The following is a 12,092-nucleotide window of genomic DNA, read 5'->3' on the forward strand; positions in this document are numbered from 1 at the left end:
GCTGTGTGACATGAAAGCTGTATGACATGAAAGCTGTATGACATGAAAGCTGTATGACATGAAAGATGTATGATATGAAAGCTGTATGACATGAAAGCTGTTTGCATGGAAGTTGTATGACATGAAAGCTGTATGACATGAAAGATGTATGACATGAAAGTTGTATGAGATGAAAGCTGTATAACATGAAAGCTGTTTGCATGAAAGTTGTATGACATGAAAGCTGTATGATATGAAAGTTGTATGACATGAAAGCTGTATGATATGAAAGCTGTATGACATGAAAGCTGTGTGACATGAAAGCTGTATGACATGAAAGCTGTATGACATGAAAGTTGTATGACATGAAAGCTGTTTACATGAAAGCTGTTTGCATGAAAGTTGTATGACATGAAAGCTGTATGATATGAAAGCTGTATAACATGAAAGTTGTTTCACATGAAAGCTGTATGACATGAAAGTTGTATGACATCAAAGCTGTATGACATGAAAGCTGTGTGACATGAAAGTTGTATGACATGAAAGCTGTATGACATGAAAGCTGTTTACATGAAAGCTGTATGACATGAAAGCTGTTTGCATGAAAGTTGTATGACATGAAAGCTGTATGATATGAAAGCTGTATAACATGAAAGTTGTTTGACATGAAAGCTGTTTGACATGAAAGCTGTATGACATGAAAGCTGTGTGACATGAAAGTTGTATGACATGAAAGCTGTATGATATGAAAGCTGTATGACATGAAAGCTGTTTGCATGAAAGCTGTATGACATGAAAGCTGTATGACATGAAAGCTGTATGACATGAAAGCTGTATGATATGAAAGCTGTTTGACATGAAAGAGGTATGACATGAAAGCTGTTTGACATGAAAGTTGTTTGACATGAAAGCTGTATGATATGAAAGCCTTATAACATGAAAGTTGTTTGACATGAAAGTTGCTTTACATGAAAGTTGTTTGACATGAAAGCTGTATGACATGAAAGCTGTATGACATGAAAGTTGTATGACATGAAAGTTGTATGACATGAAAGTTGTATGACATGAAAGTTGTTTGACATGAAAGCTGTATGACATGAAAGTTGCTTGACATGAAAGTTGTATGAGATGAAAGCTGTATGATATGAAAGCTGTATAACATGAAAGCTGTATGACATGAAAGTTGTATGACATGAAAGTTGTTTGACATGAAAGCTGTATGACATGAATGCTGCATGACATGAAAGTTGTATGAGATGAAAGCTGTATGATATGAAAGCTGTATAACATGAAAGCTGTATGACATGAAAGCTGTATGACATGAAAGCTGTATGACATGAAAGCTGTTTACATGAAAGCTGTATGACATGAAAGCTGTTTGCATGAAAGTTGTATGACATGAAAGCTGTATGACATGAAAGCAGTATGGCATGAAAGCTGTTTGCATGAAAGTTGTATGAAATGAAAGCTGTATGATATGAAAGCTGTATAACATGGAAGCTGTATGACATGAAAGCAGTATGGCATGAAAGCTGTTTGCATGAAAGTTGTATGAGATGAAAGCTGTATGATATGAAAGCTGTATAACATGAAAGTTGTTTGACATGAAAGCTGTATGAGATGAAAGCTGTATAACATGAAAGTTGTTTGCATGAAAGTTGTATGAGATGAAAGCTGTATGATATGAAAGCTGTATAACATGAAATCTGTATGACATGAAAGCTGTATGACATGAAAGTTGTATGACATGAAAGCTGTTTACATGAAAGCTGTATGACATGAAAGCTGTTTGCATGAAAGTTGTATGACATGAAAGCTGTATGACATGAAAGATGTATGACATGAAAGTTGTATGAGATGAAAGCTGTATAACATGAAAGCTGTTTGCATGAAAGTTGTATGACATGAAAGCTGTATGATATGAAAGCTGTATAACATGAAAGTTGTTTGACATGAAAGCTGTATGATATGAAAGCTGTATGATATGAAAGTTGTATGACATGAAAGCTGTATGACATGAAAGCTGTATGACATGAAAGCTGTGTGACATGAAAGTTGTATGACATGAAAGCTGTATGACATGAAAGCTGTATGATATGAAAGCTGTATGACATGAAAGCTGTTTGCATGAAAGCTGTATGACATGAAAGCTGTATGACATGAAAGTTGTTTATATGAAAGCTGTATGACATGAAAGCTGTATGACATGAAAGTTGTATGACATGAAAGTTGTATGGCATGAAAGCTGTATGACATGAAAGCTGTATGACATCTGGAAGACCACTGCTCATCCCTGAAACGCAGCGCCATTGACAGCAACACTGCATCACAACAGGAGGGTAACCATTGGCACCATGTTCTTTGCACCGATGCATCTTGATTCTTTCACACTTTAAAGATGGACTGCCATGCTCGAGTCTATAGACCAGGTGGGGAATGATTTTCCAATTGTGCCATTCAGATGGATGATCAGATTGGTGAGAGCAGCATATTAGTTGAGACATTTGAGTTGTGCATAAAACTGGTCTTGTCATCTGGACATAATAATTACCCCAAAATGGCAGTGGAATATTTTTTTAGAATTTTTTTTTACAAAATAATTTAAAATGAAATACCGAAATATCTAATTAACATAAGTATTCAACCCCTTGAGGGAGAAATTCATAGAAGCGCCTTTGGCAGAGATTACAGCGTTGAGTCTGCTTGGGTATGTCTGTATCAGTTTTGCACATTTGGATTTGGGGAGTTTCTCCCATTCTTCCTTGCAGATTTGCTCAAGCTCTGTCAAGTTGGATGGGGAGCGTCCGTGAACAACAATCTTAAAGTCTTTCCACAGATTCTCAATGGGATTCAAGTCTGGGATTTGGCTGGGCCACTCAAGGACTTTCACGTTCATCTTACTATAATTCACCAAATGTCCGTCTGTCCGTCTGTGGACGGACTGCCTACTGTGGCATGTGCAGGCCGGTCATGCATCCAGGTGCAGTGACTTGTGGCATGTGCAGGCTGGTCATGCATCCAGGTGCAGTGACCTGTGGCATGTGCAGGCTGGTCATGCATCCAGGTGCAGTGACCAGTGGCATGTGCAGGCTGGTCGTGCATCCAGGTGCAGTGACCTGTGGCATGTGCAGGCTGGTCATGCATCCAGGTGCAGTGACCAGTGGCATGTGCAGGCTGGTCGTGCATCCAGATGCAGGCTGGTCATGCATCCAGGTGCAGGCTGGTCATACATCCAGGTGCAGTGACCAGTGGCATGTGCAGGCCGGGCATGCATCCAGGTGCAGTGACCTGTGGCAGGTGCAGGCCAGTCATGCATCCAGGTGCAGTGACCTGTGGCATGTGCAGGCTGGTCATGCATCCAGGTGCAGTGACCTGTGACATGTGCAGGCTGGTGATGCATCCAGGTGCAGTGACCTTTGGCATGTGCAGGCTGGTCATGCATCCAGGTGCAGTGACCTGTGGCATGTGCAGGCAGGGCATGCATCCAGGTGCAGTGACTTGTGGCATGTGCAGGCAGGTTATGCATCCAGGTGCAGTGACTTGTGGCATGTGCAGGCTGGTCATGCATCCAGGTGCAGTGACTTGTGGCATGTGCAGGCTGGTCATGCATCCTGGTGCAAACAACCTGTAGCATGTGCAGAAATGTCATGCATGCAGGTATCTAATGCAGTAGTCTGTGAACAACACCTTGACTGAGCACCATCTTGGTGCAAGCTTCTTAGTACGTCCATCATGTGGGATGAAGTCTTTGTTGTCGACCTGTTGAGGTTTTGTTGTAGCCAGGTCACAAAAGGAACGAACAACTAGCCCACCTGTCTGTGTTGGTACACGTCTTTGTTGTTGTCTGTGTGTGTGTGTGTGTACGTGTGTGTGTACGCGTGTGTGTGTACGCGCGCGCGTGTGTGTGTGTGTGTGTGTGTGTGTGTGTGTGTGTGTGTGTGTGTGTGTGTGTGTGTGTGTGTGTGCGTGTGTGTGTGTGTGTGTGTGTGTGTGTGTGTGTGTGCGTGCGTGCGTGCGTGCGAGAAACCTCTATGCAAAGTTTAGATCTCGAGGTATTCACTTTACCACATTCACGTGTCCTCCATCCTCTCTCTTCTCCAATTCCTCGTTTCTCCTTCCAGACCACTTTCACCTTTTCTCCCCACTTTTCCCATAGAACTCTCCACCACCTTCCAATCCATGCTTTTCCTTTTCTCAGTTTCAAATTTATTAATTTATACCGCCTCCTCCCCCGCCCCACCCCCCCTCCCCCGCCATTTTCTCAAGTGCGTACGTAATAAAAAGATAGTACCAACGGTGGTGGGATAAGTTGATTGTACCAGTAGTTCAACTGAAATGCCAACATAGGCCAACAGAGAGCAACTGTTATCTCAGGTATTTATCTCCAAGTGAAGTTCATCACTAAGTGTGAGGTAAGCTTCACAATCCATCATGATGGCTATCACGCCGTGCAGGTGCTTTGTGTGGTGCCTCATGGTACCTGTCACATGGATATCTCTCATGAACCCCACCCCCTCCCTTGTACGTACAAAAATATTTGTTTATGGAGTGTAAAGATCAATGTGCTGGTTCTGTTCAACCAGGATATGAACACATTTGAACTTCCAGAAAAACAAAGAATCCTCAAAACAAAGAACCCCCCTCCCCCACCCACCCCGGCCCCTCCCTGGTACCAGTCACATGGATTTCTCTCATCAATCCACCCCGTCCCCTCCCTCCCAAGCTCCCCTTGGAATCTCAGGAATCGAGAGGACCAAGTTCGCGGATTCTTCGCCGGGCTGTGAGTGTACCTGTGGATTCGGGACAACCCACGCGAGACTTTGCTTACGGTAATATAAACTCAATCATACTTCTGAGGAAAGTTATCTGAAAGAGTGATACGGTACAAAGGAATATAAAGTTATTTGTATGTCTTGTAGAATACACGAAGGCATTCAATGGAGTTAAACATGACCAACTAATAGAGATAATGAAACAATATGAGAGATTCAGAGGAACTGGTGATGATCTCAAAAGTCTCTTGCGGAATCAAAGAGGGAAAGTGAGGACAAGTGTTGGTAAACCTAGACATTTTGAAGTGCACAAATGAGTCCGACAGGCCTATATTATATTACCATTCTTATTTAATACTAGCAGATACTACCCGTTGCTTAGCTGATGGGAATATTAGGAGAGGAGGGAGAGAGAAAGAAGGGTAGAGAGGGGTGGGGAGAGAGAGAGGTGGGAGAGCGAGGGGAGGGGAGAGAGATAGAGAAAGAGGGAGGGGGAGAGGGAGGGGAGAGAGAAAGAGGGAGGAGGAGAGCGAGGGGAGGGTAGAGAGAGAGAGAGAAAGAGGGAGGGGAGAGCGAGGGGTGGGGAGGGCAGAGCGAGAGGAGGGGAGGGGAGAGGGAGAGAGAGAAAGAGGGAGGAGGCGAGTGAGGGGAGGGGAGAGAGAGAGAGAAAGAGGGAGGGGGGGGAGGGAGGGGAGAGAGAAAGAGGGAGGAGGAGAGCGAGGGGAGGGTAGAGAGAGAGAGAGAAAGAGGGTGGGGGAGAGCGAGGGGAGGAGAGAGAAAGGGAGAAGGGAGAGAGATAGGTGGGAGAGCGAGGGGAGGGGAGAGAGAGAGAGAAAGAGGGAGGGGAGAGCGAGGGGTGGGGAGGGGAGAGCGAGAGGAGGGGAGGGGAGAGGGAAAGAGAGAAAGAGGGAGGAGGCGAGTGAGGGGAGGGGAGAGAGAGAGAGAGAGAGAGAAAGGGTGGGGGAGAGCGAGAGGAGGAGAGAGAAAGGGAGAAGGGAGAGAGATAGGTGGGAGAGCGAGGGGAGGGGAGAGAGAGAGAGAAAGAGGGAGGAGGAGAGAGAGAGTTGGGAGAGCGAGGGGAGGGGAGAGAGAGAGAGAGAGAAAGACTGAGGGGAGAGCGAGGGGAGGGAGAGAGAGAGAGAGAAAGAGGGAGGGGGAGAGCGAGGGGAGGGGAGAGAGAGAGAGAAAGAGGGAGGGGGAGAGCGAGGGGAGGGGAGAGAGAGAGAAAGGGAGAGGGGGAGAGAGAGAGTTGGGAGAGCGAGGGGAGGGGAGAGAGAGAAAGAGGGAGGAGGTAAGGGGCGAGGGGAGAGAGAGGTGGGAGAGCGAGGGGAGGGGAGAGAGAGAGAGAAAGAGGGAGGAGGTAAGGGGAGAGGGGAGAGAGAGGTGGGAGAGCGAGGGGAGGGGAGAGAGAGAGAGAAAAAGGGAGGACGTAAGGGGAGGAGGGGAGAGAAAGCGGGAGGAGGTATGGGGAGGAGGGGAGAGAGGGGCGAGGGTAGAGAGCATGGGGAGAGAGGAGAGGGTAGACAGGATGGGGGAGAGAGGAGGGGTGAGGGAGCGATTGGGGGTTGGGGGGAGAGCGTAGCCTGAAAATTTTAGTGGAAACTTCTCATAATAAATGAATTAAAATATTATTACAATATTGTCTATTTCTCTCTTGAACTCAGAGTTCACTTGTCCCATTACTTTACTCATTCTAATCCTCCTGTTATGTTAATCGTTATTTTAATTCGATCTTTAATTTAATTTATTTTGCCTTCCTAATTCCGGATATTTCCCACACGGAAAACACAGGTGCGGCCACGGGAGCCTTCGTGGCGATCCCGCTTGTTAATTATTTTCATTGCACTCATTGAAGTTACACTTTCGACATGTGCAGAAATGTTCCTTAATCTTTTCTTCTCTCAAAATAATCGTCCGAACAGTAAAAAAAAAAAAAAAAGGTAAGTTTAATGCTTTGGCAATTTCACATTTTTTTGTGTAAATATGGAGGAAGGATGACAGCCTTGTTTAAATAAATACACTGAGTTATAAGAATCGCTAATGTCTTAAAATGTCCAGATTTCACTCCACATTTCACCACTGTTTAGGCCACGTGACAAAGATAACATGGCTAAAGACATATGTAATGTCTCGTCTGTTTTGACATGTGGCAGCGAAGCATGGACAATAAGAAATGAAGTGAGGGGAGGCATTTGAGATGTGGTGCTACAGGTCGTTTGAGGGTTTTTTGTATACATATTCGAGGCTCGTGGAAGAGAAGGTAGTAGTACACTGAACATATCAGGATGCAACAGGACAAAAGGAACAGTAGAGAGGGAGGAAGCACCATCAGCAGAGCCAAAGGCCAAGACAGGGAAAGGCAGACAAACAAAGGTTGTGGGGAAGAATGGGGAACATAGCACGGAAAGAGTGGAGGGTGCAAGACCAGAAAAGATGCGGTGGAAGACAGAGGTACCACCGACCTGTCTGTGATGGTGAAGCGATAGGAGCATAGACTCAGGTTCAGCATGGGAGATTCCAATAATCTTGAAGGCCTTGGTTTCCACTATATCAAGCTGAGCAAGATGTGAGGCAGGAGAGCAAGCTCAGAGAGGAGAGCAGTACTCCATCAAGCTGTGGATGAAGGCCTTTTAGGTGGATAGGAGTTCAGGTGTGCCAAGGAAGGACATTGTATGACAGAGGATGCCCAGTCGGCAGCTGGCTTTCGAGGCTAACGGTCAAATGTGGTTTGCCCAAGAAAGATTTTGGCTGAAAGTGAGACCCAGGAGTTTGAATGACTGAACCACCTGAAAAGGATTGTTGAGAAGTATATGGGAGGATTCGCCAGACTATCCTTTTGGAAAGAGATTGTGTGAGAGTGAGATTTGTCAGGATTGAAAGACATATTCCAAGTGTTTGACCTCGTTGTGATTTTGTCAAGCTCTGAAGAGAGGGAAGAGCTACCTGTTTGTCATAAGGATGAGGGACTTCCCGGCGCAGGGTGGAGCCGTCAGCAAACAGATAAAGAGGATTTTCCAGAGAGTCGAAGAAATCATTGTTGAAGATCAGGAATAGGACTTGGCCCAGAATACTACTCCAGCCTTGACAGGGAGGGGAGATGAAAGGATTCCATTGGCTACAAGAGTAGAGGAAGTCAGTAAGCCATGTGTGGAGCTGGCCTTGGATGCCATAGGCAGAGAGTCTGGAGAGCAAGGTGGGATGCCAGATTGTATCGAAAGGACAATGTGTCCAGAGAGGCATACCTGATCACGTGTCTGACATTTAGGACCTCCATCCATTGTTGGGTGAGTATAAGTAACATGTCCAAGGTGGAGTGACCTGGTCTGAATCCGAATTGGTGATGTGAGATGAGGTTGTTGGAGACAACAAACAGCAACAACAGGCATTTTAAGGCCATTTTCCCTGCTAGAGCGGGGGTTAGCCTTGCGGTCCCCATGACAATCTTCTCCGTTTTGCCCTATTTTCTGCATCTCCCCATGTTAACCCCCTTGCCCGCATTTCTTCTTCGACCATCTTTTGCCAAGTCTTTCTCGGTCTTCCCCGTACTCTACTTCCTTCTACATTCATTTCCATCACTCTTCTCAACCAGTCACTTTCATCCTTCCTCAACGCATGACCAAACCATCTCAAACTGTTTCTCTTCACAGTATCCATCACAGGCTCTATTCCCATCATCTTTCGCAATTCATCATTTGTCTTCCTCTCTCTCAACGATACTCCGCACATCCACCGAACCATTCGCATTTCCACCTTTTCCAACCTTCGTTGCTGCTCTACGTTCATTACCCATGTCTCGCTCCCATAAATCATAACACTTCTCACACATGCAGCAAACACCTTTCCCTTCAGCTTCAACGACACTCCCCTCCTCGTCAGCACGCCACTCAGTTCCCGAAACTTCTTCCATGCACATCTCACTCCAGCAACCGTTGCCGAATCTGATCCACCTTCTCCATTCAGCATGTCTCCTCGGTAACAAAATGTTTTCACACCTTCCAGCTTCACGCAGTCTCCAAGATCAAACTCAACATTTCCTCCATCTGCAGCTCCCTCTGTGCACACGTTACACTTGAATGTAGCTGCCACACTGGTTAATGACCGTCTCAGACCACTACATTTTTGATGAACCAACTCAGCGCACATTGTACATTGAATAGAATTCACTCCGACACCCTTCCTGCACACAGCACACGGCCACTTCCCAGTTCTTTCCACCTCACCACATGCTTTACCACTTGCCATCACCTTCGTTTTTCCGATATTCACCTTCAGACCTTTTGTCTCTATACTTTCCTTCCCTTGTTCATCTTCTCCTTCAGTCCATCCATACTTTCTGCAATCAACACCAGATCATCTGCATACAACAACTCCCACGGTAAACCCTCCTTTACGTTCTGAGCCAGCACCTCCATCACAGCTACAAATAGTAGTGGACTTAGTACCGACCCCTGATGCACTCCCACCTTCACCTCAAACTCACCACTGTTCCCGTCCTTAGTCCTTACAGCTGTGCGCGCTCTTTTGTACATTGCCATCACTGCTCTGATCAACCATTCCTCCACTCCTAACTTCCTCAATACCCATGTCACTACTTCATGTGGAACCCTATCGAATGCTTTCTCCAGATCAACAAACCCAAGAAACAACTTCTTCCTCTTCTCCATGTACTTCTCCTGCAACTGCCTCACAATAAAAAGTGCGTCTGTCGTTCCTCTTCCTGGCATAAATCCAAACTGCATTTCGTCAATCTTCACTTTCTTCCTTATCCTCCTCTCCAACACCCTTTCCAATACCTTCATTCCATGCTTCAATAACTTTATCGCTCGGTACGAGCCACACTCCAGAGGGTCACCTTTCCCCTTGTATAGAGGGACGAGGGCACTCAGTTTCCAATCCACTGGAATGCGGCCTTCTTTCACCGCCAGATTACAGATCTCTGTCATTCTCTTCACACCCAAATTTCCCGCTGCCTTCAACGTATCTCCCACAACTCCTGTCGGCCCTCCCGCTTTTCTACTCTTCATTGCTTTTATCGCTTCCTCAACTTCCTTCTCGGTTATCTTCTCTGTCGGTCCTAAAACTGGGTTACTCTCTGTGTTGCCATCCCATTCATTCTCTGCATTCAACAGTATTTCCATATATCTCTTCCATTGTAGCGGTTACCGCTGGGTGTACACAATCCCCTTGCACCTACCAAGGACGCGGCCAGGGAGCAATCACCATGCCGGGCTCGTCCAGGCCGCCCGGACAGGCCCAGACGCGCCTCTCCCGGGCATGCCCGGACTCGCTGTTCCCGGGCTCGCCCGAGCCTCCCGGGCACGCCCGGTCTCGTCTTTCCCGGGCATGCCCAGACTCGTCTTTCCAGGGCTTGCCCAGGACACCCGGGCATGCCCGCTCTCGCCTTTCCAGGGCTTGCCCAGGTCGCCCGGGCATGCCCGCTCTCGCCTTTCCAGGGCTCGCCCAGGACGCCCGGGCATGCCTGCTCTCGCCTTTCCGGGTCTCGCCCAGGACGCCCGGGCATGCCCGCCCTCGCCTTTCCAGACTCGCCTTTCCAGGACTCGCCCTTGACGCCCGGGCATGCCCGGTCTCGCTTTTCCCGGGCAAACGCTCCGGCATAATGTGCATATATATATATATATATTGCTGCCCGATAAACGGGCTTTTCAGAGTACCCGAGTTTGATACGTGCAATAAAGCAACTCGGACGAATTTCCGTCTTTGTTCGCGTCAATCCTTCCGACTCGCATTGGAGCATAGCTCCTTCATTGGTGACCCCGAACATGGACACGGCAGTTGCCCTTAAACTGCCTACCTTCTGGGAGGCTCACACGGCTGTTTGGTTCGCCCAGGCAGACTCCCAGTTCGCCCTGCGAGGCGACACCGCCGACGACACCCGCTTCCACCATGTGGTAGCAGCGCTCGGCTCCGCCACCGCGGCCCGCGCCCTGAGCCTCCTCGAGCGCCCGCCAGCCGCTGACAAGTATGGCGCGATCAAGACGCTCCTCCTCGACGCTTTCGCCCTCTCATCGGCGGAACGCGCACGACGCCTGCTCAACCTGCCCGAGCTCGGCAACACGCGCCCGTCCGATCGAATGGACTACATGCTCTCGTTGCTCGGCGAGCACTCTCCGGATTTTCTGTTCCGAGAGCTGTTCCTCCACCAGCTGCCTAACCAGGTACGCCTCGCCCCGGCAGGCACGTCGATCACGGATCCCCGCGCCCTCGCCAGGGAAGCCGAAAAGATCTCCTCGGCAGGCCAGCACATCGGAGCGGCTACCTGGAGCCCGCCGCCGTCCGAGGCGACGCCCATAGCGCCCTGCGCGGTTGGAGGCCGAACTGCCGGTGCAACTGGCGGCCGCCACGCCGCGCCGACCGCTTCCAACACGACGGCCGGGGCCTCCACCTGACCAGGCGTGGTGTCATTACCACGCCAGGTTCGGACACAAGGCTCAGACATGCCGACCCCGTGCACTTTCGGCAAGTCGGGAAACGGCCGGGCCGGCGTTCATTACCAGTCATGAGCGCCGGCCACTCGGGCAACTTGCTTTTTATTAAGGACAAAGCGTCCGGGCGGCGTTTCCTTTGTGACACCGGCGCCCAACTGAGCGTCATACCCACCTCCGAGCAGGACAGGCAGAACGCCGTTTGCGGCCCCTCCTTGGTCGCTGCTAATGGATCGGCCATACGCACCTTCGGCCCGCGCAACGTCACCCTCTGCTTCGGCAGCCAGCGCTTTCAGTGGACCTTTGTGACCGCAAGCGTCCCCATGGCTTTGCTGGGCGCCGACTTCCTCTGCGCGCACGGGCTGCTGGTCGACGTCAAACGGCTTCGCCTTGTCAACGCCGAGACCTTCAGCTCCCTGGCATGTACGATGAGCAGCTCCGTGCCCACCGAACTGGCATGCGCCCTCCCGGGGGCGAACGAGTTCGCTCGCCTGCTCGCGGAATTCCCGTCCCTCACGCGGCTGACGTTTTCGGCCGTCGCAGTGCGACATGGGATCGAGCACCACATACCCACTACGGGCCCGCCGGTCTATGCCAGAGCCCGCCGCCTCGACCCGGCCAAGCTCGCCGTGGCCAAAGCCGAGTTCGACGCATTGGAGCGCCTCGGCATCGTGCGGCGCTCTGATAGCGCATGGGCCTCACCACTGCACATCGTGCCAAAGCCGGGGGGCGGATGGCGCCCGTGTGGCGACTACCGCCGCCTCAACGACGCTACCACCCCCGACAGGTATCCGATCCCGCACATCCAAGACTTTTCCACCCGTTTGGCGGGACGGGTTATTTTTTCAAAAATTGACCTGGTACGGGGATACCAGCAGGTACCTGTCAGGCCGGCCGA

The 12,092-nt window shown here is 49.3% G+C and overlaps 1 protein-coding gene across 1 annotated transcript in view; it reads left to right on the forward strand.

The window, feature by feature from the left end:
* The window catches only part of LOC137439986 (uncharacterized), a 285,564-nt gene that overhangs the window by 110,493 nt on the left and 162,979 nt on the right, over window positions 1–12,092 (forward strand). The window contains exon 5 of the mRNA XM_078768016.1: window positions 4,703–4,808. Coding sequence (XP_078624142.1) covers window positions 4,703–4,808 — 106 coding nt within the window. The remainder of the gene's footprint in view (window positions 1–4,702; window positions 4,809–12,092) is intronic.

This window comes from Myxine glutinosa, chromosome 14, assembly GCF_964187855.1.
Source record: "Myxine glutinosa chromosome 14, kmMyxGlut1.1, whole genome shotgun sequence".
Lineage (NCBI taxonomy): Eukaryota > Metazoa > Chordata > Myxini > Myxiniformes > Myxinidae > Myxine > Myxine glutinosa.